The sequence below is a fragment of the Colletotrichum abscissum genome, assembly GCF_030869225.1.
Source record: "Colletotrichum abscissum strain IMI 504890 chromosome Unknown Scaffold_18.1, whole genome shotgun sequence".
Taxonomy (NCBI): Eukaryota; Fungi; Ascomycota; class Sordariomycetes; order Glomerellales; family Glomerellaceae; genus Colletotrichum; species Colletotrichum abscissum.
The window spans coordinates 707,799-732,456 of NW_026850076.1; the positions used below are offsets into that span (position 1 = coordinate 707,799).

The 24,658-nt window shown below is 57.4% G+C and overlaps 8 protein-coding genes across 8 annotated transcripts; 5 read left to right on the forward strand and 3 right to left on the reverse strand.

The window, feature by feature from the left end:
* Window positions 1-478: 478 nt before the first annotated feature.
* Window positions 479-1,799, forward strand: CABS01_08232 (uncharacterized protein; the record flags this gene model as incomplete). Its single annotated transcript, XM_060541594.1, has 2 exons — window positions 479-619; window positions 690-1,799. The coding sequence occupies 2 exons, from the start codon at window positions 479-481 to the stop codon at window positions 1,797-1,799; spliced, it is 1,251 nt and encodes a 416-aa protein (XP_060402398.1).
* Window positions 1,800-2,757: 958 nt separating this feature from the next.
* CABS01_08233 (uncharacterized protein) lies at window positions 2,758-5,188 on the reverse strand (the record flags this gene model as incomplete). The annotated part of the gene is made up of 2 exons (XM_060541595.1): window positions 2,758-4,679; window positions 4,729-5,188. 2 exons carry the CDS (start codon window positions 5,186-5,188, stop codon window positions 2,758-2,760), a joined length of 2,382 nt encoding a protein of 793 aa, XP_060402399.1.
* A 417-nt stretch (window positions 5,189-5,605) lies between these two features.
* Window positions 5,606-6,826, reverse strand: CABS01_08234 (calcineurin-like phosphoesterase; the record flags this gene model as incomplete). The annotated part of the gene is made up of 1 exon (XM_060541596.1): window positions 5,606-6,826. One exon carries the CDS (start codon window positions 6,824-6,826, stop codon window positions 5,606-5,608), a length of 1,221 nt encoding a protein of 406 aa, XP_060402400.1.
* A 1,288-nt stretch (window positions 6,827-8,114) lies between these two features.
* Window positions 8,115-11,290, forward strand: CABS01_08235 (uncharacterized protein; the record flags this gene model as incomplete). Its single annotated transcript, XM_060541597.1, has 5 exons — window positions 8,115-9,367; window positions 9,416-10,619; window positions 10,665-10,748; window positions 10,797-10,968; window positions 11,028-11,290. 5 exons carry the CDS (start codon window positions 8,115-8,117, stop codon window positions 11,288-11,290), a joined length of 2,976 nt encoding a protein of 991 aa, XP_060402401.1.
* A 4,862-nt stretch (window positions 11,291-16,152) lies between these two features.
* CABS01_08236 (uncharacterized protein) lies at window positions 16,153-17,793 on the forward strand (the record flags this gene model as incomplete). The annotated part of the gene is made up of 2 exons (XM_060541598.1): window positions 16,153-16,505; window positions 16,554-17,793. The coding sequence occupies 2 exons, from the start codon at window positions 16,153-16,155 to the stop codon at window positions 17,791-17,793; spliced, it is 1,593 nt and encodes a 530-aa protein (XP_060402402.1).
* Window positions 17,794-18,625: 832 nt separating this feature from the next.
* CABS01_08237 (NOL1/NOP2/sun family protein) lies at window positions 18,626-20,391 on the forward strand (the record flags this gene model as incomplete). The annotated part of the gene is made up of 2 exons (XM_060541599.1): window positions 18,626-18,826; window positions 18,874-20,391. The coding sequence occupies 2 exons, from the start codon at window positions 18,626-18,628 to the stop codon at window positions 20,389-20,391; spliced, it is 1,719 nt and encodes a 572-aa protein (XP_060402403.1).
* A 632-nt stretch (window positions 20,392-21,023) lies between these two features.
* On the forward strand, window positions 21,024-22,341 carry CABS01_08238 (uncharacterized protein; the record flags this gene model as incomplete). Its single annotated transcript, XM_060541600.1, has 5 exons — window positions 21,024-21,126; window positions 21,173-21,180; window positions 21,236-21,429; window positions 21,478-21,829; window positions 21,886-22,341. The coding sequence occupies 5 exons, from the start codon at window positions 21,024-21,026 to the stop codon at window positions 22,339-22,341; spliced, it is 1,113 nt and encodes a 370-aa protein (XP_060402404.1).
* A 234-nt stretch (window positions 22,342-22,575) lies between these two features.
* On the reverse strand, window positions 22,576-24,367 carry CABS01_08239 (major facilitator superfamily transporter; the record flags this gene model as incomplete). The annotated part of the gene is made up of 2 exons (XM_060541601.1): window positions 22,576-23,660; window positions 23,707-24,367. The coding sequence occupies 2 exons, from the start codon at window positions 24,365-24,367 to the stop codon at window positions 22,576-22,578; spliced, it is 1,746 nt and encodes a 581-aa protein (XP_060402405.1).
* Window positions 24,368-24,658: the final 291 nt, after the last annotated feature.

The window sequence follows — 24,658 nt, forward strand, 5'->3', positions numbered from 1 at the left end:
CCGTTATGTCTTGGAGGCTTCGGGTGCACATTGGTTTAGATTCAGGCGAGCAACCTCTTTGGTGGAACGAGTCCATATTATGAATGGACCACACACACCAAAATCATGTCCAACCGGTACATCAAATTTCGCGATAGCTTCATTTCAGTAAAGAGGTGGTCTCGCACGTTGTAATGACGTCATGGGTCAAGGACCCCTACTTTACTGCAGCGAGCTAAACCATTTCCGCTACCAGACCCGCTTCCATCGCATTCCCTTTTCGGAATGCGAGGTTCCGCCTACTGTCTGATTTCATCTCACTCGTGGACTCTCCGCCACGGAGCAGACTCACTCAGCTTCAGCCTGTCGACAGCTTCTCTAGCCAAATGGGCAATCATCTCATTCTAAATGAATTTCCTGGCTCATCGGTGCTCAAAACTCTCACTTCATCCCTCCCCTGCGAACCCCCTTTGAACCACTACACGGGACGACCTCGACGATGCCAGCATCCAACCCCTCCACCTCCCCAGACGCCACGCCTCTGACCCTCCGCTTCATCGATCCCGCTGACCCAGAGCCAAAGAAGAAAAAGGCTCACAGGAAGAGCAGAGGAGGCTGCATACCATGCAAAAGGAGGAAGGTAAAGGTAATTGGTCCCAATGTCTCTCAGTCGAGGTCGCCCAGACTCGCAAGACTTACACGGGATCCAGTGCGACGAATCAGCCCCCTGCGCGAACTGCATCCGCCGCAACGAACCATGCACACGCCCGCAAAAGTCCTCCGCCCCAGAGACGACGTCGTCCTCATCGCCCGCCGCCGCTGCCGCCGTCGGCACGGGACCGGCACGGCCGGTAGACGCCTCGGGACCCGTGAACCTCCTCCACATGCAGCTCCTCCACCACTTCCAGCATGCGACGATCTCCACCCTCTGCTTCGCCGACGTCTGGGCGTCTGTCCTCCCGCTGGCCTTCCGGGCAGAGTACCTCATGACGGCCATCCTCGCCGTCTCGGCGCGGCACCTCAGCACTCTCAGACCAGGAGACGCCGTCTACCGGGAAGCGAGCCTGGCTCTCTTGTCCCGCAGCTGCGCGCTCTTTGGCGCCGAACTCGGCCGTGACGACGGGGCTGGGGGAGGGTACGACTCTCTCTTCTTCACGGCGCAGCTTATACACTATCTCACGTGGTGTAATCTGGAGTTCATCGATGGCTCTGACAACACCGACACCACTCTAGACCAGTCCCGGGACCAACTCTTCCTCCTCAGCTCCGGCGTGAGGGTCTTCCTCTTCGGGACCCGGGCGCAGGGCCAAGGCAGCATCTTTGCCAAGGCATGGCAGGACGCCCCGTGCGACGCTCTCGACAAGATCGTAGCGGAACAGGGCATGGATCGCGGCCGGATCCAGAGAGCCTTTCTAGATCGATACGATGAGATGACACCCAGAGGCCGAGGCACCACCCCGGAGCACCACAGCAGCGCGGACCGTCAACGCGCCGCCTTCACCGGCATCGTGGAGCGGCTGTCCGTCATCATGGCCCTCTGGCAACACCGCAGCACGAACCCCCAGCCCCCCGCGACGCCCGACCTCGAGCGGTACGTCCTCGCCTTCCCGCTGTTTTGCTTCGGCCCGTTCCTCGACATGATTGTCGCAAATGACCCGAGGGCGCTGCTTGTATTGTACCACTTTTATGAGACCTCACGATTGCTTCTCGGGGAGGACGACGAGGAACCCGCGTGGTGGGCGCGTGACAGACTCAGTGCCATGCCAAAGATGCTTGAGCAGGGGTTGCGTAGGAAGGGTATACAGCCTGTGGTGATGTGATCCGGATCTCGGGATGAGCCCGTTGTTTGATTCAGGATTATGGCAATTGAGCCAGGGACAGACTTTCGTCACAGCACATTCCTCGCGTGGGGGATCGCCAGCCCTGGCCAAAACAAAAAGACGCTACCAGAAAAGATAAGCAAGAGAAAGACAATGCCCTTTCGAAGGTGGCGAGAAGATTGAAGAATGTATCGTGGAATGCGGACCCAACCATCTATCGAAGAATCGCATACCAACCACCACAGCAAGGGACGTGAGGAAGAATTACCGTCTTCAACCCCTTCTTTACTAGCAAAGAAGCTTCGTAAATAGTCCAACAAATCGTTCCACTACCAAGAACGCAATCCTCCGACTACCAGCGAGGCCGTCGCAGACTGTATTCCCCCTCCCCATCCCTCCCTCTTCACGCGCCGCCGCGTCTAAAAGTGTACGCCAGTCCAATGTGGCGTGCCGGAGCAACCCACCCAAAGTTGCCAAAACGGGCGAGCTGAGACGCAGGGAGCTCTCCCGATACGGTTAAAGCGCAGGATAGCTGGGCTAGCTCCCAGCTTAGCGGTACCTCTTTCAACCACCAAACAAACAGCAAAACGCACGACCTTTGGGGGTTGCTAAAAATCCTCCCGCCTGAAACTCTCAGCATTTCTGTATCGGTGGCAGGGCGGGCTAGACGGAGCTAGAACGGGGGATCCACATTCGCGGGGTCCAGAACCGCGCCGGCGATCGCTCGACTTACAAGTTAGACTTCTTTTCTTAGCCCGGCGTCCGTGGTGGCGCTGGCGTCGGTTCCCTTTCTTCACGATAGCGGTCTCGAACAACCAGTGTAGAGTGACGCTCCATTCCGGAGACTTGGTGATATAGTATTGATGAAAATGTTTCTTCTCTGTGGGTATCAAAATAGATGTGACAAAACAAAACTCCGTTTACACACTTTTCCTTCCCGTGTGCTCCCTATGCATTTCTACCTCGGTCTGTACCTTTCCCATAACGCTCTTGTAATGAGCCCAGGGGCTCCCAGGCCCAGCTCAAACGGCCCCCTCACCGGCTGGCCTCTGTTGGACGATCTCGCCGGCAGGTATGGCGGGGGCGGCGACGGGCTTCGGGGGGAAGACACCGTTGTAGTGGTGGTTGTTGTCGTGGGGGACGCCGGCGGGGCCCCTTGGAGGTACTCGCTCAGCTCGCTAGTGTCCATCCCAGGCCTAGTGGCGTCCACCACATGGCTCGTTTGGGTGGCCGGGGCCGATGGGTCTTGATCGACCGTGCTCTCCGGTGATAGCGGGCTCACACTCGCATACTGATGCGCAGATGTCTCATTCCTTTGCGCGGTGCTGGACGAAGCTAGGGCGGCGAGCTCGAGGTCCTCCTCTGACCTACCCGCAGCGCCCCGCACGACGACGCCGAGCAGTCCATCCGTCTCATCCAACGCCCCCATCTCCTCCCGACTGGCCCGGCTTACTAGTGGAAAGTCCACCGAGTCTCTCAAGTGTGCTCCCAGCCTCATCATGGCAAAGGCGTCCAAGGTGTCGGTCCAGGTGGGCAGGCTGTAAATGTAGCAGACGAGGATGATAAGTGCAATGGCCTGCATGCTGATGAGCAAGCTAATGGCGACGGTGGCGCCTACGGTGTACCGCGGTGCGACAAATTCGGTGCCGGCCAAGTTGTAAATGGTCCTCGCCGCGTCGTTGGATGCTGCGTCTTGTAGGACGGCCACGTTGGACAAGTACATGCCGACGCCGAGAGTGCTCTGTGCCACCTTGACGTACTGAATGCCTTGTGCGATCCGGAACAATGTCTTGGGGAGCTCGGCAAGCGAGCATCCCTGGTATATGGACGAGTACCACGAGTCGTAGTCGTCGTTGTGAGAGTTGTACGGCAGCTGCCACGCACCGAGGGGCGTCGGCAAAGAGCACGCCCTGCGTTTCGCATCGCTGTTGGACGTGGTGTTGTCGGTAACTTGGCCATCCGGGAAGGTCTGACTCAAAAGATCGAGTACAGCCTGTGGGTATGAGCCGTTGCCAAAGAGCGCCTCGGCTGTTGACCGCAACGGACCTTGTGCAGATGTCCAGCCGGAGAATCGGTCGCGGTTCCAGTCGTCTCCAGACTCGTTGGTGATGAGGCTACCCTGCCAATCGTAGTCGTGGAAATGCGCTGCCATGTCTTCGTCCGAGGGCCACTCGCTGATGATGTTGGATGGAACAAGTCCCGTTTGAAGGTTGCCAATCTCGAAAAAGGCACGGCTGGTTTTGGCGACACACTTGATGGTGACGTTTTGAGCCGGTTCCGATAAGAAGTCCTGGGTCTTTGCCGCCTCTGGACTAATCTGCGCGTCAATGTAAAGCACTTCATGGACGTCTTGGCGTCGCCTCGGGGGAACCCCACGAGGTGCAGAGCTGGTGGTATTGCGAGGCATGCACGTTCTCACACTGATGCCGAAGCCTTGGAGGGACGTTGCATACCCGTCGCAGTTGGCGGGGTACTCATCTGCAACCTGGCAAGCTGCGGTTGAGCTGAGCCGAATTGAGTGCTGTCGGAGAGGTCCCGTAGTGACGCCAGCGGGAATTGCTGATACCCAGAAAGAGTCGTTGTACGTCTGGTCCTCTCCCGTGACGAAGCTCCGGTGGTTGTCGTCGACTCGCCACAGGTTTTCTTGGATGTCGGCTGACGTGATGTTGACCATCTTCGTTCTGACTGTGTTGACGATTTGAGATGCATTGGACTCTCGGAGCAAGACGGGCTCGGCATCCTTGCCAATTGTCTGGGCCGGTTGTCCCTTGCCGTCGCATGTTCTGTCCCATTTGCTCAATGGTCGGAGACTGTCGCACGAGTACACTGGGCGGCTCGATGGCGGCATCAGCAGTGACTGTAGTGGTGGCTGCACGGCAGCTGTTGCATGTTAGACGGAGTAGCCACCCCCAAAAGGCTTGTAACGTACTGAGAAGAAGCAGTCCGGTGGCCAGCAGGAGATAGGAAGACGATTGCCCGCTGGAGACAAACGCTGTCCATTTCAAGTCGGAAATGGCAAGCAGCTGCCTCACGGTCAGGGTCTGCTGCTTTGATCGGCGCTGTGAGAAGACGACTGCGCCGTAGGCCAACAGCGCGGCAACGCACGGCAGAGCAATAACAGCCGCCACAGTGCTGAAAAACGAAGCCGCAGCGATCCAACGGTGATATGAGTCGAGGTCTTGCCGCATAATGATCCCCCACGGGTCGGATGTCGTTTTTCGGTTAATAACGCAAACGCAGAGCCATGGTGCGATGAGAAGCACCAAGTAGGTGACGAGTATGTAAATCGGGCGGCGAGCGTATCGCAGCGGTTGCCGAGACATGTCGACCGGCTTCGAAGCCGTGTATCTCGGCGGCGGTCCTTCTGTCCGAGTCTGATTCCTGTCCATCGTGACTATCCTTCTTGGAAATAGAAAGGGCGAGGAACAACAGACGAAGGAAGACACAATCGTATTATGGCAATTGCCATGATTGCTCAATTGGCTGTTTGGCGCCTTTTTAGTTTGCCGCGAGGCGTTTGCACGGTCGCCAAGGGCTGGCTGACGGCAGCTGACCGCAGGGCGAATGCTGCAATTTCCCTGCGAGCCTAGAGGAATGCGTGCAGGAATGGAGTGATGGGGCACAGCGTGCACAGCATCCTTCGGGACGACTGCTTGCCACGCATGTTTTGCTTTTGAGACCAGTCAGTGCGACGGAGCGGGACATGGCATAGCTCTGCCGGTGCCAAATAAAGAGTATGCAGGATAAAGCCGTCATTCGGACATTCTGTCGCATGTGCATCCCCACCCATGTGTGTGTGTGTTGATTTACTCCCCATTATAAGTGTCCTGGCCGTAGGTCTCGTTGAGTGTTACGCGCGTTATAATTTCTTCGTTTTCCATGCGGACCCAGCTCTCCACCGACATGTCTGGGTCGTCGCCCTGCGTGAAGGAGAGCTTAATCATCCGAGCGCCGCGTTCCCAGGTGCCATATCCGCCGTAGCCCGTGTGCTTTGCAAAACAGAGGAATGGGGCCTCGGCGCCGAGTCCGGCGTCGTGGCCGGGCCAGGTCGAGCACCACGAGTCGCCGTGGTCGTGCCCAACATAGATGCTGTGGAGACCCTCGGCCTCGAGTAGCGCCTCGACGAAGGGGGCGTCCTCTCCACCCTCGCCTTGGATGGCTAGCGGGCTGTCGGCATTCAGCCCAGGGAACTTGGCGGGGTCGAGGTTGGTCTGCTGGGCCGTCAAAAAGATGTGAGGGGGGATGTGGACAAAGGCGACGCTGGGAATGACACGGCCGTGCTTGTCCTTGAGGTCGTCGTAGGTTTTGGTAAACCATTCGGCCGTCTCGGGGGCAACCCAGTTTGGAATGTCGTCCATGTTATCGGAATCCGTCTGGTAGCTAGTGCCGCCCCGGCTGTCAAAGAACCACAATAGCAGAATGGGGTCCTTGGAGTCTCCCTCGTAGACAGGGACGTAGTAGTTTGTGATGCCCGGGAGATTATCGCCCATGGACGTTGTGTAACAGAGGTCGTAGCCTTTTTCGGCACGGAACAGCTGCTCGCGGTCCAGCGTGTGCTTGGAGTCGTGGTTCCCGTAGACGGATGCCCACCGCTGGTTCGTCTTGAGGAGGGGCGCGACAATCTGGTCAATGTAGAGCGTCGAGTTCTCCTTGTGGGTATCCTCGCCAGTAATGAGATCGCCGTTGAATACGACGAGGTCGGGCTGTTCGCTCTTCATGACAGATTGCATGACTCTGGTGGAATTCTTGTCCTGGTCAATGCCCCAGCCAAATTCCTGCTCTCCGTAGTGCAGATCGGAGAAGATGGCAATGAGGTAGTCGCGCTGGCCCGACACCTTGAGTCTTGGCTTGCTTATTGACGGCTCCGTCAAAGGCCACTTGCCCGGCGAAATCTTGGTCATCATCATGAACATGGCCGCGAAGCTGATGGAGAAGACCAGGACGAGCTGACACACCCTCTCGGCTAGTCGAAAGGATGACTGCGGCGGGCGCGGCTGCACCGCCTGCTCCAGCTTTGATTCCGGCATGATGGAGTGTTGTACAGTGGCGGGGTATGAAAAAGATGGAAACTTGATGAAAGACAAATCCGCGCGATGATTGTAGTCCAGCCAAAAACAACAAGAGAAACGATTCAATTGAAGGTAAAGTGGAAGTGGTAAGAAAGAGAAAAGTTGATGGTATGGTATCAAAGATGATGCCCTGCAGATTGCCAAAGGTGATTTTCCGCCCGGGGAGCTTCGAGTGCTGGATGCAGCTGGGGTTCCAAGGGCCAAACAATCCCAAACAGAGCCAAAACGGGCCCACTGTGGCAGATGCCGTTTTTGGGGGGCATAGTCCCACCAAAACCGAGGGGCCCAAGCCAACCGGGAAAGACGAGACGAAGACGGGCGGGAAGGACGTGCAGATGGTGCAGAAACATCCACCCGGTGTCACCAAACCAAACCATATGGATCATCGCCCATTGGATACGTACTGTAGTAGTGACAAAATCATCAAGTGTAGTCGAGTGCCAGGATGCTCGTCTGTTCTTCGCGTCGCCTCATCTGAATGACCTGCCATCGGCAATTGGCGCTAGGGGGCACGACATCACGATAGCTTGGAACTCCAGCTCGCAGCCCACCGACTTGTCTAAAATGGAGTTGTAACAATGTTATAAAAGTCAAGAAGCCGGTCCGGCGGGTTTCCTCCCATCAGGACAAACTTTGCTGAACGACCCGACTCGAGAATGACCCGGGTGTGTCTGTGCCTCCGTGCCTCTGGTGATTTGGTCTTTTGGAAATGTCTATCCTGGGCATCGCCGTGGTAGTGGCATCCACCAACCAGTGTTCACACACAGGGCCAGATGGGTAGTACGCGCCTCTACTCATTTGGACGCGTCGTCTCACGATGCCACTGACGAGTTGCATCACTCCGTGAGACAGAGGCCCCTTGAAAGTCGTGGAGTCCCCTGCACTTTCCCTGCAACGAAGCTCCTGGTCGACGATAAAGCTTCAGTGGGTCAAAGTACTCTCTTCCGCTGCCTGCTAGTTGAAAGCACTTGATACCGTAGACGTCGCTAACAGATGTCGTCTCTTATCGGACAAAGTACATGCGACCCCGTATCCAAGCTTTCCACAGCTCCAGTAGCAACTCAATTGCACCTTCCCAACTCGTCCAAGCTGCCGTTGCTCCTACCTCGGACTCGCAATCAAAAGTTGTTCCGATCTGACAATTGAACTCGTTGTAAATCGATGATGTGATGTCCCTCAGTTGCATAACTTGACCTCTGCCCCCAATTGTCGGTCACCATTGCTCGCGACATAGCACCGCGTTACAATGACACAACCACACATCCCCTCCAAGGAGGCGGACCTCTTCCGGGACTCTTTTCAGGTACCGCCCCCGTACGAGGCCGCCGCGTATCCCCGCATCCGGCCCCGCCGCACTCTCCTCCGAAACCTCATCTCGCCCCGCGTGCTCGTCTGCGTCTTCATCGGCGTCCTGCTCGCCTGGCACACCTTCCTCATTGAACGAGAGACTGTCATCCGCGATGCTGCGAGACATGCCTCTCCGTCGGCCCATCTGGCCCGCTTTGATGAGTCCTTGAAGCACTGCGCTGCTCTCAAGACGTTTCCAAAGAGCCCCGAGCCAGAGACTCGCAAGTCCAACTCGAGATGGAACGCTGTCCGCGGCCAAGATAAGCCGGTAGTGCTGCGCAACATGACCTTCTTTGACGGCGAGTCCATTGCGCCCGAGCCAATGGATATCAAGTTTGAAAAGGGCTTGTTCACCGAGCTGGCAACAACGGCTTCTAAGTCCATCAGCTCTGACGGTGCCACCGAACACGACTTACACAGCCGCTTCGTGACGCCTGGTCTGGTCGACATGCACTCTCATCATGCCGCGAGCCTGTGGCCGGCTCTGTCCGTCACTGAGGATGAGAATGAAATGACAAAGACCTACGGCCCGCTCACCCCGATGCTGCGTATCCTCGACTCATTGAAGGCGTACGATGACGCTACTCGCATCATCATGTCCGGCGGCATCACCACGTCACTCATCTTGCCCGGTTCCGCCAACATCATGGGCGAAGAGGGTACCGTGATTAAGAACGTCCTCAAGTCGGGAGAGTTGGGCGAGTACGTCGTTGAGGAGCTGCTGCTCGAGCGTGATATCCCTGTCGAAGAGCGCCATCGATACATGAAGCTGGCCTGCGGCGAGAACCCCAAGCGTATCTATGGCCATACCCGCATGGCCAACGCCTTCATCCTCCGCGAGCAGTTTGCCAAGGCCAAGGAGCACATGCAAAAACAGGACGAGTACTGCGAGAGCGTCGCCACTGTGTCGACCTTGTCTGACGAGGTCAAGGACCGCTTCGTCCGAGAGTCTGGCAGCTTTCCCGCCGACCTCAAGCTCGAGTCCACCGTCGGCATGCTCCGCGGCCGAGTCTCCATGCAGAACCACTGCTACCTCCCCGAGGACTTTGAGACAATGCTCCGAGTCACTGGCGAGTACGGCGTCCGCGTCCGGGCCTTCCACCACGCCCTCGAGGCCTGGCAGGTTCCCGAGATGCTCAAGGCGTACGGCGAGTAGGTGGCCAAATCCTATCCGTGAGTGAACCATGCTAACCAGCGTAGAAACGTCACCGTCGCTACCTTTGCCGAGTTCAGTCTGTACAAGTTCGAGGCCTACGCACCGAGCCTCTCTGCGGGCAAGATCCTCAACGAGCATGGCATCCCCGTAGCCTACAAGTCAGACCACACCGCGCCAGAGACGAACGCAAAGTACATCATGTTCCAAGCGGGCGTCGGCCACGCGTTCCACCTACCGGAAGAGAAGGCTCTGCAGTCAGTCACCTCTATTCCCGCCAAGGCCATCGACCTGGGCTACCGTGTTGGCTACGCTCGTCCGGGCTACGATGCGGATCTGGTTGTCTGGGATGCCCACCCGCTTTCTATCGGAGCGACTCCCCTGCAAGTTTACATTGACGGTAACCCCCAGCTGAAGCACCACATTGTTCAGGAGAGCATGGGCAAGGCCTTTAATGAAGCATCGACCAAGGAGACCCTCCCCGTGAAGCCCAACATGCGAACGGAGCTGGAGCCGGAGAAGAGGGAAGCGTTCTGCAGCAAGACCGCTAAGTCAAAGTCCAGTTTCGTCATCAACGGTATCACGAGCACATTCCTGGAAAACCACCCTCAGGTGCCTACGGTCTTCCGCGACGTCAGCGGCGAGAACTTTACTCTCGTGATTAACAGCGGCAAGGTCGCCTGTCTCAGCTCGCCTGACAAATGCTCGTCGGCCATCGCCAAGGTGGCATCCAAGTCCGACGTCACCACCATCGACCTGTCCAACGGCCACGTTCTGCCCGGATTGACGGCCCTCACAGCCTCCCTCGGCATGGTTGAGATTGCGACGGAGGATTCCACCGGAGACGGCTTTGCCGACCCGAAGAAGGATGGGAACGATCCAGAGAACCTCGACTACGCAAAGTACGGCGTCCAGCTGGAGGGCAAGGCCTTTGCCCGCGCGCGCCTCGGCGGCATCACCCGCGCCATCACGCCGCCCCTTAGCGCCGAGGGCGGTGCTTTTGTCAACGGCGTCAGCGTCGGCATCCTCACGCGCACCGATCGTACGCTCCTCGACGGCGGCGTCTTCCGGCCCGAGGTGGCGCTTCACGTTACCATTGACGATAAGGCAAAGGAGAGCGTGGGCACCATCAGCACCGCTGTCAAGAAGCTGCGCAAGATTCTCGCCGACGGCCAGGGGAAGCACAATGAGACGACCTTTGGCGAGGTTGCGTCAGGCAAGCTCCCGCTCGTGATCAATGCCAATAACCATGTGAGTCTGCATTCAGCATATCAAAAACGAAGCTAACAGGAGCAGTGGGACATTCAGCAAATCATCAACATCAAAAAGGACTTTCCCGACGTCAACATCGTTATCCAAGGCGGTGCCGAAGCGCCCTTGGTGAGTACGCACACATGCTGCTGCAGTACAGGCCTAACGAAGATCTAGGTCGCCCTGGAGCTCGCAAAGTCCCAGATCCCGCTCATCCTCACCGAGACTCGTCCCGCGCCCTCCTCCTATAGACACCGCGATGCCGTCGTGGGCCCGCCCCTGACCCCGAGCGTCGCCCGCATCCTCAGCGAGGCGGGCGTCTACTTTGCAGTCGCCATCGTCACGGACAGTGAGTCGCATAATGTTTGCTGCGATATGTGTCTACAGAAAGAGCTAACAAATGGTCAGTCATGCCCGCAGACTACCGCCTCCACGACCTCGCCCTCGAAGCTGCGTGGGCCGCCAAGTACGCCAACCTCGGCGACAAGGAAGCCATCCGCCTCGTGTCCGGCAATGCCGAGGATATTCTCGGCCTGCCCAAGAGCAGCGACATTGTTGTGTGGGAGGGCAGCCCGCTCGAGTTTGGCGGTACCGTCGCCCTCAGCTTCGAGGTGGACCAGAATGGCGACCTCGAGGTTGCCGCTTGCTGGCCGCACGAGGATGACCGATAGAGAGGGGTATGACGATGCCGTCTGCCGATGAGTAGAGAGGCACCGCCCCGGTGGAGGGTCGGGTTGGATTAATCGCTGAATCTGTCTCGGGTTGGGTGCTCATATGGCTGCGCAAAGTATGCAGCTGATATAGTGGCGGATGTTTCTTTCCACACGATGTGCTTCAGGACGAAATGTATATCTAGATAGTGTACAACAAAGCACATTCACAGCTTGCTAGGTCGTCGAGTGAGGGGCAGCGTCACGCATATACAAGCTATGCGAAGGGCCATGCTACATAGCTCGGTTTGTGCCATGTGAGGTTGTCAGACGTACACTATGCGGCACATCTAGAGTCTGTCACCGTTGCCACAACTATCCGGAGGCCAAAGCCACAGTGTCACGGGCCAGAACATGACAGAGTCGTCTCTGCCAAACGATTCGTTCCCGGACCAAGACACTCTCGAGGGACACAACAACTCAAGACTTCAACCTGCAACCTAGACGGATAAAGTCTTGCGTCGGGACAACCTTTCCCGCCAAACTGGGCAACACTAATACCTGCGCAACACCTCCGAGGCCTTACGCAACTACCCGTTGATACCAGTAATCCCCGCGGGACCGTGACTGCCAGCCCTAGCCCCGACGCAAGCCCTTATCAACGGAGGCCGGGAACGCGGCACATGGCCAAACAGGCGCGCACGCACGAGCTTACTCGCAAGATGCGCCCAGGGGGAAGGGATTGCCAAGGGAGGTAAACAATGGAGCTAGGCGATTGATGGTGACGTGCTAGTGAGGCCGCACACGCAGGGACGGGAGCAGATTGATTTCACAAAGGGGCGTCGGGCTCGGATGGCGATTTGAGAGAAATCCCTCACAAGAGGTTTGGACACGGGACGGGTGTAATTCCGTCATTGTCCCGGAGAGCAGCAAGCCACGTTGATCTTTTCGGCTGTGCTTGCCTGAGAGCTTGGGTTAGTAATGGCGAGGCGACACGTTGCCAGAGATGAGATGGCACCGTCTGGCCTTGGTTCGGCTCGGGATGGTGCGGCGCCGTCGATCTGTCCCTGCGGTGCAGACGGGGACAGACTGACACTTTGGCTAGCAAGGACAATCGCAACTTCCAATAGGAATAAGAAAGCTCAGAGTGCATGACAAACTGCCGGTCGCCGAGAGGTGCGTTGCAAATTGCGACTAGAACGCACAATAGATAAGCTCGCTAAGCATGTCCGTGTTAATGGCGCGCAGAGATGCCAGTGATGGCCTCGCTGCCTTGAATGCTTTCTAGCCACGGCGTCGAGAGACAATTTGTTTCATCCTCAATCTGCCCAGAAGCGGCTTCTGGCTCACGTTTGCCGATTGTCTAATTGAGCGGACCACCATTGGGGACCGGGCGTTTTGGAAGCGCGCGCCAGCCGATTTCCCGCCAGACGGCGGCTCAGGGGGACTCCCAGGACGCAAAGGAGAGAGCCCCTCTGCCCAGGAAAGAGAGCTTGTTGCTATATGGGCTATTATGTCAAGAGAATTCGTATCGCCAGGCGCGACCGTCAGTCATCTCGCCTGTTTCCTTGGGACTTACTCGCAACCTGGTTTTCCACCTCTTGGCACTTTGAGACCCCGACGAGAGCCACCGTGGCGCGGTACCACCCCATGCAAACGTTGTGAACCCAGGGCTGGTCAACTTGGTAGGAAGCGGGCATCGTTCAATTTGGAGATGAAGAGAGGCGGTGTTGACGACGGTGGATTTGTCGGTGAGCCCTTGCCCAGACAAGGCCATTATTGTTCCAAGATACATCGGCGATACTGCTCGAAGAAAACTGAGTATGTCTCTGATCCAACTGTTTCCGGGGCTGGCTGAAGACAACCTGGCGCGTGTCGAAGTGAGACTGTTGCAATTCAAGACAGAAGACCAAAAGAGGAATCTTTGTGTGGAATTATCCCGCGCATGCGCACAAAAATAAGCCTTCGGAACGGCGATGTTTCGTCATTCCGGTAAAGCCTCTTGAAGCCAAAAGCTACAGCTGGATTCTCGCCCGGTCGGAGATGCATCACGCGGTTCCCAGCCACTCCAAGAACCACCAGTGAGGTGTCATGTGTGTTCTCGGGGGACTATAGATGCAATGCGCGAAGTGGTGGTGGTGCATACTGCACACCGGAACAGCCCTCAAGCAGGTTGCCGGAGACATGAATTTTGGCATTATTCTAGCGCTGGTCGACTCCAGCCATGCGAAATTTTCGTCGCAGTTGAGTGCCGGTGTGATGGCCAGGGACTGATGCCAGGTTGCAGCCGGAGGCAGCAGTCAATCTCCCCGCAGGAGCGCCGCCGACTCGGGAGGACATGATTTGCCGGGCAGTCCGTGATTGTTTTCTCGAACACACGGGTTAACATGGGATGAGCGCCAGGATCAGGCGTTTCGAAACCCCACCAGCCGCTGACCCAGTCGACACCTCCAGAGTATAGAGTCCAGAGCTCGTGGGCAGGCCTGTGATCTGTCATGGCCGATCCCCAGCCTTTGGGGGTATCGACAGAGGTCTGGACTCTGCTAGGGCCGATTGTGTCACAACTTTCTTGGACCGGATGGAACCGAGGGATTGGAATGGCGAGCGACTATTAGATCGCCTTCATTCTCGCTGGAGGATGAATGGCATTGTTCGGTGGTTTGAGCCTGGGAATTGTGCCCCAATCGAGCGTCGCGCGACCAGAACAGACGTTTTGCGAGGGATGGAGGTGGGGGACGACGAGTTGGATGCATAAGTTATGCAGCTAGAAAACTCTTTTGCCCGGCCAAGGCCAAGGAAGCCAGAGTCAAGACAACGGAGAGAGACATGGCCATTCCGTCGGGGGGCAAGAAAGGGATTGTTCGAAGGGTGATGCAGTTGGAAGAATGACCCCGAGATTCCCGAATGACAGGTTTGATGTCTCGCAGGTGATGTTGCTGAAGCTCGATGCGGTTGGAACTGTGTTCACTCTTTCCAGCCTTTCGAAAAAAGTCTCAAGTGCCGACTCAGATGTGGTTTCCTATCTTGTCCGTCTCCAACTTCCTGCCCGTTGCTTCTTGGGAAAAGTCTCAAACCCTGCAATTTGGAAAGGGCGAGCCCCTGCGCAAGTGGGATAAACATCTGGACAACGCTTGCCCGAATAGGGTTAGCGGTAAAGAAGGTAAACCGCAAACCTTCTGTTGTCCCTTCCCAAAGACATCGAGGCAGCAACGACAGACGGGACGTTGCGAGGTTTTGTGGAAGGCGCTGCTAATATCTGTTTCTTGTGTCCTCTGACAGCATTCCCGAATCATCGGCAGCGTGCATTGCTTATTCAAGTCCATGGCAATGTGCACCGTCATCAACACCTCACGACATGCACGACGGACCAAGAGCTTGCAAGAGGCAGACACTTGACAGGCTGCCAGGACGTCATGGGCCGGATCATGGACGACGCCCTTTGCCCCTGAAATATAGCATCGACCCGTGTGTGTGCCAACCGCCACCAAGCCCTGAGCGTCGATAGTCGCTGGAGCCTGGTGGTGCTGGCAGCTATGTGTTTCCAAACGGGCGGACGCCTCTGATCCGCCAAATCAAACTTTTGCAGCGCCACAAACGGGCACTTGAAGCCCTTTGCCCAGGAGGCCGGCTGGCAGTTGGGTATCCTCTTCCGTGGTGTGGTCTCGGTGAAAGCTGACTGGACGCCACGTCGCGCGGCACAAACGCTAGCGAGAGAAGAAGCCCAGAAACCAGGGGCGAGTCAGCGTGCCTTTCTTCGTGCTAAGAACAGCTCCGGCGTCACACTGAGCGACAATTGACCTCGGGCCTGCACAATTTTGGCAGTTGGACATCACATTCAGCCAATGGGAAGTCGGCCACGCTTATGCACCATGCAGGAACCAGCCGTGCAGCACACCATCTCAACTTTTGTGCACTCCCGTCTCCTATCCAGTGCGTGAGTGCAGACATCAGATGAGCGGGGGTCCAAGGGGTCGTCAGCTTGCCGCCGTTTCGTTTCTTCTCAGCTTTTTGTAGTGCTGTAATGTACTCTGGGCGATTCGTCTGGGCTCTTGTCTGTTCTTTTTCCCTTTAGAAATGATGCGGACAATTCCTTGGTTGTGTCGAACATGTACTCGAAAATAGCAGTCAGGAGGTTACCAGAAATTAAGCATGTCCCTGTTCATCCCATCTCTCGAGTGCATGGCTTGGGCATACATCTTAACACAAGGCACTTTCATCTTGATTCTGACTGCCACGTTGTCGAGGTGCGACCCTCCTCACCACGCTCAACCTACCTTATGTACATTTACTGCTATCGCCCTGTGCTCGAGTACTTCATCGCCAGATGGCACTACCACGAACACTCCATGGCGTCACGGCTGAGCGTCCCTGGCCACCCTGCTAGCGCCTTCCTACCACCCGGGCCCCCTTCCCAGATCCAAGGTACCTCGCCGTAGCCTGCCAACTGCCACTCACGGTGTGCCCCCCGTCCCGCCCGGGTCTAGGTCCCAGCTGCCGTCCGATGAATATATTACTTCCCACTTCTTCCATCCTCCACCGTGGATCTACACCCCGACCTCACCTTCTCCATTCCACCACTTTTCCCTGTCGACACTTGCTGGGCATTTTATTCTCTCCTTTCATCATTCCTTTTCAACCCACAAAACGCTACAGCTTGCTGAGCACGTCCTCTCATTACAACTTCTAGACAGCCCTCTTTGACCTGTCTCATTCCACTCACTCACCACTTTCGTCACTCACCGAGTCGCGATATACACCCTTCACTTCACCAGGTGCTCCGGTATCAGCACCCATACAGTCCCTACTCAACCAGCAAGAGTCCCAGCGACCACTTTGATACCCGTCTCATACCGCACAATCACCCAACCGTACAATCTAACACCATGAAGTTCTCCGCTGCCACTACTTTGGCTGCCCTTCTGGGCGCCGCCTCGGCCGGCTCCAAGTCCGATGACAGAACCTTTGCCGTCCTCCGCTTCAACAACAAGCAGCTCGTCAAGACCCGTGTTGATCCCATCATCAACCCCGGAAAGCCCGCGACCCACGTTCACGGCGTCATGGGAGGAAGCAACTTTGGCATGTCGGCCACTGGCGAGACTCTATCCCAGTCCAAGTGCACCAACGCCATGATCAACGGCGACAACAGCGCCTACTGGTTCCCGTCTCTTTACTTCCAGGACCCCAAGACCAAGGAGTTTGAGGCTGTCGATGTTTTCTATGTCAACGTCTACTACTTGTGAGTATAGCTGTCTTCTGGACTAAATCCTCTATTAACACCGCCCAGCTTCGATGGCACCGATGATGAGATCAAGGCCTTCCCCAAGGGCCTGCAGATCTTTAGCGGTAATTCCTCCGCTCGCGTTGCCCCGTCGTCTGGAGGCAAGGAGAACCTAGAGCCGGCGGACGGCCCCATCCAGCCTGTTCAGTGGACTTGCCCCAGATCCAACTACAACCCGCCATCGTACCCTGCCAACTCTGACGGCACTACCGCCGGCATCGTCGATCCCAACAATGACGGCTCCGGAGTCGGCTTCCCCGACCAGAACTGCGACGGCTACGCTTCTCCCCTCCGTGCCGATGTCCACATGCCTTCCTGCTACAACCCCAACGCTGCCCTGACTGACTACGAGAGCATGGCCTGGCCCTCGAACAAGGGTGCGTCGAACAGCCGCCGCAAGAACTGCCCTGCCGGATGGATCCACGTTCCTCACATGTTCTTCGAGGTCTACTGGGACACTCCCAAGTTTGCCAGCCGCTGGACTCCCGGCCAGGGCTCGCAGCCCTTTGTCCTCTCCAACGGTGATGCCACTGGTTACAGTCTCCACGCCGACTTCATCGCTGCTTGGGATGAGACCGTTCTCCAGCAAATCATTGACAACTGCAACGCCGGCTCTTCTGGTATGGACAAGTGCCCTGGTCTCCTCAAGGGCCTCAACACCAACAAGGACTGCACAATCTCCTCTCCCGTTGACGAAGTTGTCGATGGTCTCATGAGCAAGCTTCCCGGCAACAACCTCCTCACCTCCTTCGGTGCTGTCGTCAGCGGTGGCAGCAGCAGCGGCAGCGGTAGCGGCAGCGGTAGCGGCAGTGGTTCTGTTGCCAACCCTTCTGGTTCCTCTGCCTCGTCTGCGGCGACGGCTGCTTCTGCAAAGCCCTCCGCCGTCCAGCCTGCTGCCAGCAAGCCCGCCACCTCTGGCTACGTCAGCCAGGAGGAAGTCCCCAAGACATCCGCCGTGGTTTCTTCCGAGCTTCCCATTCAGGTCGCCCCTGAGAAGGCCAGCACCAAGGCTGCCGAGACGTCTGCCGCTGCCGCCGTCCCTACCACCAACGCAGTCGCGCCCAAGCCCTCGGCATCTGGGTGCTCCCGCAAGACCAGGACCGTCTACAAGACCGTCACCGTCACCTCTCCCGCAGAGGAGTCCAAGGCCGCTGCGACCCCCGTCGGCTCTACCGACAACTACAAGGCCCGTCGCCACGTCCACGAACACGAGCACCTCCACCGCCACCGCAGCAACCGCAAGTAAGCGGGTTGTCCATCGAACCTATGCGCGCCACCAGCGTTTTGGTTGCGCTTGTATCAAACTTTTCTTCGTTAGACATTCTAGGGCCGTGGCTGGGATGGGAGTTTGAGACGTTGTTTTGTTTGGACACTGGGACTCGGCGGGGCTGTTTGGAAAAGCATCCCCATTTTTGTGCGCGAGCATTCGCGCCAATTTCTTCTTTTTTTTGACGATGATGATGATCAGTTACATACACACCTTTGAACCGGGGGAAAGCAAAGCTTGGGGAACACGAGCAAGCTCAAGGGCAACTGGATTCCGCTCCTTGTTTGTACCTTGGAACACATACATTTCGATTCTTACACGGGTCTCTGCAGACGAGGCACCGCATTTGGGAAGGGGTTTTGAGAGGTGGTTATTTGCTTGGTAGTCAGATAGACAATTGAGCCAGCCATGTTACCACCACTGACAAGTAAGCCGTGTGAGAGGTGCAAGGCCCACCAAATTGGCGCCTGGACGTCAAATTAAGGTTATTTCGTCCACGCGAAACAAGTCCACCTCATTCAATTGCATTGCCAAATCCATGATCCAGATGCCGACTCAAAAGTTAATTTAACAAGTCGCAGTGACCATTTCTCAGCGAAGCAAGGGACACATCGAGACAGGTGCGTGTGTGACAGTCTCAATTGGCCAAGCAATCAACACGCCCGTCCACTGCCGCCGATACCCACAAATTCTCCGAGCCAGCGGTGCCCACTGTAGAAATTTCTCTTCACCTCATCCGCCGATACCCCACAGCCGCACACCGAGACACGGCTGCGGTGACCAACGTCAATATACACGGACAGCCGGCACTATGTCGCTATATCACGAGGCTGCCGACATTCTTTCGGCGAGCTCCGACCACGGCGGCAGCTTAAAGAGTCGCGTCTTTGGCAAAAAAGGTCTCAAGTCGCCGCCAGCGCAGGTCTACGCCCTCGCACTGGAGACATGCAAGTGGAGTGCCATCTTGAAGGAGGTCATCGAGGCGGCGGACATTCTGCGCCATGAGCGCAAGGTGAGTCTGCTGCATCGTCAAGTCGTTGACTGTCGCTGACTCTGCAGCTTACACCTTTGCTGGCGCTACTGCTGGTGCACGACTTCCTCCTGGCCAAGAAGGGTATCGCGCTGCCCCAGTCTCACGGTCTCAGGACAACCATTGAGCGGCACAAGGCGAGATTAACCTCTGAGCTCACGCGCGCCCGCCTGAGGAGGAAGGTGTCGTCATTGGAACTGCTGCGGGCTGACGTCAACGCCAATGCGGACCCTGAAGGAAGACACCCTCGATGGATCAGGGTGAACGTGCTCAAGAGTACTGTGGAGGACCAGCTTGAGACCACTTTCAAGGGGTACGAGAGAGCGCTTTCCATCGAGGCCGTGACGCAGGCAACGGGCAAGGCCATCTTTATCGATACTCACATCCCCTACCTCCTCGCGGCATCGCCTGGCACGGATGTGACCAAGACGCAGGCTTATCTCAAGGGCGAGATCATTCTTCAGGACAAGGCGTCCTGCTTTCCAGCATACCTTCTGGACCCGCACTCGGAAGACGGCGACGTTATCGATTCGTGTGCGGCGCCGGGGAATAAGACAACGCATCTCGCAGCGATTGTCAAGTCGCATGAACCGGAGCAGGGAGCCCAGAAACAGACCATCTTTGCGTTCGAGAGGGACTCCAAGAGGGCCCAGACGCTGGAGAAGATGGTCAGGATTGCTGGCAGTCGAGGCATGACCAAGATTGGTCCTGGTCAGGACTTTTTAGACGTTGATCCCACGTCTGACACATACAAAGACGTCGGAGCCCTGCTGCTGGACCCCAGCTGCTCTGGCAGCGGTATCGTAGGGCGTGATTCGATGCCAGAACTGCATCTCCCGGAGGTCCCTGGCCCGCCTGGATCCAAGAACGCAAAGGGAAAGCCGTCCAAACAGGACGACCGCAAGCGCAAGCGGGACGAAAAGGAGGAGCCCGGTGCGGTGATGGTCGATGATGACGGCAACACGGTCGAGGTTCAGTCGGAGCAGGAGCTGCAAAAGCGTCTGGACGCGTTAGCCGGTTTCCAATTGACGCTTCTGCTTCACGCCATGACGTTTCCCGGTGCCAAGAAGATTACCTACTCCACCTGCTCGATACACGCAGAGGAGAACGAGGGCGTGGTGATCAAGGCCCTCGCGTCAAAGGTTGCGAAAGAGCGTGGCTGGACGATCCTACCGAGGCAGAAGCAGGTCCGCGGTATGCGGGAGTGGCCCGTCCGTGGACTGCCCGAGGCGGCTGGAGGTGATGAGACTGTAGCGGAAGCGTGTATTCGTACGTACAAGGGCGACGGTCACGGCGTGATGGGATTCTTCGTTGCCGCGTTTGCGAGAGAGGAGACGGTCGACGGGGGTGGACCGTACTTGAGAGACGACGAAGGACGGATTGTGAGGGATATGGCTGGGATGCCGGTGCTCAAGAGCACAGGGAAGCCTGTGGTACTGGAGACGGTGAATGTGAGCGCGCCCGAGCAGGAGAACTCAAGTGAAGAGGAGAGTGAGGACGCAAGCGATGAAGGCAGCGGCGAGGACGAGTGGAACGGGTTTGACTAGGTCGGCTCTATGGAAGAGAGGTGATACTTATAATAGGATAATTGTTCAGTCTACTCGGGCTCTCCTTCGTATCTGCCACGACGTGTGTACTTTGACCTGCTTCCTCCTCCTCAAGGAACAACATCTATCTTCAGGAAAGCGGGTCCTCAGCCCTTCCCGGCAACACTTTTGCCTCGAGCCTTCCTTCCCTGCTCCGTCTTTCCAACTTGCGTGCCTTTTGTTTCTCTCAGCCTCGGGATATTTGCCCTCCTCTCGTAGGTGCACCGGGCTACACTTGGTGAACGCTTTCACGTTGTTACGAATACCGTCATTTCCGCTTTGTCATGCATGCGGTAGAGACCGAACGACAAAGGGAACAAGGGCAGGAATGTTGAGTCACCGTTGATTATTGTATATTGAGAATGGCGTTTGGATCGGGTTTTTCTTCATAACTGATGCTAGGCTTGCTTGTAATAATGGAAAAAGTACTGCAAAGTCGTGGTTCCCTGCAATGTGACCTTGAACAAGCCTGGACCTTGTCCAGGAGTCAATCCCTGTCGCCCATCAGACAGGGGTAACCGACGACATCCCACCCTTTCTATTCCATCAATCTCTTCCTCCCATCCTTCCAAAAACCACCAAGGAAAGAGAAAATGGTTTCTCATCGCTTTCTGTGGATGCTCCTGGTGCCATTGGTACCTGGGACGGCGGGGCAGGACCAGGTCTCGCTCAGCAACGAGATGAGGTTGATTGCCTGTGAGTACATCTGACGGATAAAGTAGACATGAGCTGACAGTTGTAGGTGCCAAGGTAGGATGAACTCGATAGGATGTGGTCATATTGCTGACCAAAAGGTTGATTGCAGTCTCCAGAGATCTCCAAGCACCTAACGGCAGAGTGGGAAGCAGCGCAATCCTCAGCCAATCTCCCCATGGCCTGGATCGAGGACGCCGCCGAGGACCACTGCGCAGACGCGCCAGCGACCGCCTACCCCTCCGTCAAGCTCTTGCGCGACGGCGAGCCGGCGGTAGACTACCTAGGTCCTATAACGAGCGACGAGTGAGTCTGCAGCCCTCCTCGCAGCAAAGCTAACACGTCTACCACCAGAATTCTACGTTTCAGCGACCGCGCCCGACGACCTCAAGTCTCCAGCGTCTCAATCGAGGAAGCCGAGTCCTTTGGCAATAGCGACGCTTTTGTCTGCGTAGCTCACCTCGGTCCAGATGAGCCGGCGCTCCGGCGGGCCTTTGAGGCCGTAGCGCAGAAGCACTGGGCCGAGTTCACCTTTGGCATCGTCGATACGCCAACATCCGCGGACGCCAAGGTCGTGTGCCGCAAACGCGACGACGAGAGCACGCACACGCGGAGCGCGGCAGACGGGCTCGAGGGCTGGATCCTGGAAGTGTCCAGGCCCGTCATCGCGGAGCTGACGCCCTTGAACCACCAGCGATTCATCGACGTATGTCTTGCCTTGTCACAGCAGAAGCAGCTATAAAGGATACTGACGGAACACAGCGCGCCTGGCCAATCGTCTACATCTTCTCGCCCTCCCCGCAAACCCGCGCCTCCATCCGCGCAGACCTCCACGACTTTGCAAAGAAGCAGTACGCCTCCCTGACACCCGTCACAGTCGACCCGAACCGCTTCCCCGACCTCCCCGCCAAGCTCGGCCTCGGCCCCGACGTCGCCGAAGACGCGTACCCCGTCGGCGCGGTCCACCAGGTCTCTAACGGGAGGATCTACCCGTACCCCAAGGGCAAGGCTTTTACGCCGCGCGAGCTGCAGGGGTGGGGGCTGGACGTGTGGCAGGGACGGGTCAAGCCGTGGATGCCGTCGGGGCAGGAGGCCGTCGACGACAAGGCTGGGTCGGTGAAGAGTAACGTGAGGGTTCTGAGCTCGCATAATCTCAAGGTGAAGAACATTCCGGGGCTGAAGATCAAGATTGGCGGGCGGGAGCGGGATGAATTGTAGGGCGATTGACTTTGAGTGTTGATCTATTACCCTATGATTATACAGATGAGGGGGGGTCTATCTGGTATCTAATGTCGGCTCCTGTGGCCTGTCTAGTATGCTCTGAAAACTGCCCAAAACTCCTTGTAAATGCTAACATCATGCCGTGACACGTGCCGCTCCGGGTATCATTGTCTATCCATGCTCCCATCTCCAGATACGTAGTGAAGAAATGTCATCTATGCGTCGTCTAAGTTAAGCCTTGGGAGTCTCAGGCTCACCCTGGACGGTCCGCTCGTCATCGGACAAAACACCGCCGTCGCTGGCAGAGACGGACTTGCTGCGCTTGTGCTCCTTCTCGTGCGCCCGCTCCTCGGCCATGGCGTCGTCCTCGTTGACCTCCTCGTGCGTCTTGCGCATGCGCTCCAGCACTTCAGCGGCCTCGGCGGCGAAGGCGCACTTTGCGCGGATGGCGGGACCGAACTTGTAAAAGAGGAAGGGGACCGGCAGACAGGCGAGGGCGAGGAAGGCCGGGATGGACGAGGCCCAGTGGATGCCGAGGTTCTCGTACATTTGCGTGGTGAAGAGGGGGAAGGCGGCGCCGAAGAGGGACCGCATGACCGAGTTGGCGGCCAGGACGGAGGCGGCGAAGATGACGTACGAGTCGACGAGGTAGTTGAGCAGGCTGAGGAAGACGAGGACGAGACCCGCGGCGAAGAAGCCCGAGGCGATGATGGAGACGACCCAGTGGATCTCGGGGCCGTTGGTCCAGGCGAACCAGAAGAGGCCGATGGGAAGGAGGCAGGCTCCGACCATGGATGGCGGGAGACGGGCCTCGGGCGGGGCGAAGCCGCCGTGGGCGGCAGAGACCTTGAGGTAGCGGCGGCTGTCGAAGCCGGTGTAGACGACGGCAAAGACCATGCCGACGGCGACGCCGAGGAAGGCCAGGCCGCCGACGCCAGGGGACCAGCCGCGGCCGCGCTGGAAGACGATGGGGAAGGCGGCGAAGAGCATGTAGAGGGTGCCGTAGACGATGGCCATGTAGATGGAGGTCAAGAGGACGATGGGCTCCCTGAAGAGGAGGATCCAGGGGCGGGAGAGGGCGACCTTGAACTGCTCGACGGCGGTCTTGCGGGGCGCGTGGGCCTCGTACTTTGAAATGTAGTTCTTGCCCGTGATCTTGGCGAGCTTGTCGGCGCGGCGGCGGAGGAGGACGGGCGCGTACGTCTCGGGGACGGTCAGGGCGACGACGATGAGGACGACACCGGTGAAGATGGCCATGAGGCCCTCGATCCAGCGCCAGCCTTCCGCGACGCCGAGGAAACCACCAACAATGGGGCCTATAATGGTTAGCTGGGACTTACAGGCTCGGGCAAAGGAGCATACCAATAGACGGGCCGAGGAAAGGAGCGGCAGCAAAGATGGCCGTGGCCAGGCCGCGCTCTTGGGCGTTGAACATGTCGGCAATAACACCGCCGGCGTTGGTCATGGGCGAAGCACCAAAGGTGCCGGCGAAGAAGCGCAGGATGATGAGCGTCTCAATGTTTTGCGCACCGGCGGCACCGGCGTTGAAGGCAGTGAGGGCGATGTAGGTGGCGATGAAGAGATACTGACGTCCGTACAGCTCAGAAAGGGGTGCCCACATGAGAGGACCGACGGCGAAGCCAACAACGAAGAGGGAGACGCCCAGGATACCAATTTCGGTCGACACCTTGAAGTCGCGAATGACCTCTGCGATACCTCCAGAGAAGGCCGTGCTCACAAAGGCGACGGCCAGGGTGGCGATGGCCTGCTCGATGGTGTAAGTCCACTTCTTCCACTTGGGGAAGGTCTGGGGGTTGTGGGCATCCTCGGGGAGGAAGTCAACGACAAAGGGAGCCTCGTGGGTGCCTTGTCCGGGGTATTTCCGTTGGAGGACGGCCTCTGTCACGCCGGCCTGGTCGAAGAGGAGGTGAAAGTAGTTGGCCTTGTTCACGGGCTTCTGGGCCTCGACATCGGCCTCGGTCGCCGTGATGGACGATGATGATGAGTGCGGCGCCGACGCCATGGTGACTGGCGGCTGGCTGGCTGTTCTCGTGGGTATTAAGCTTATCTAGTGTTGGACTGTGCTTGGATGACGATCGTCGTTGATGCTACGATAGGCGCTGAAGTCTAGGTCGGATGAGCGAGAGATCTGATCCGTAATCCGGAGACTTGGGACGGCCCATCGTCTATATACTGCGTAGGCCGGACTTGGCCTTGGGTGGGGATTTCCAATGAGATTTCCATCCCCTTCGTCGGTGCCCATATCAACACACACACCCATCTCCATCGGCCAGGGGGGTGGTGTTGATCCACC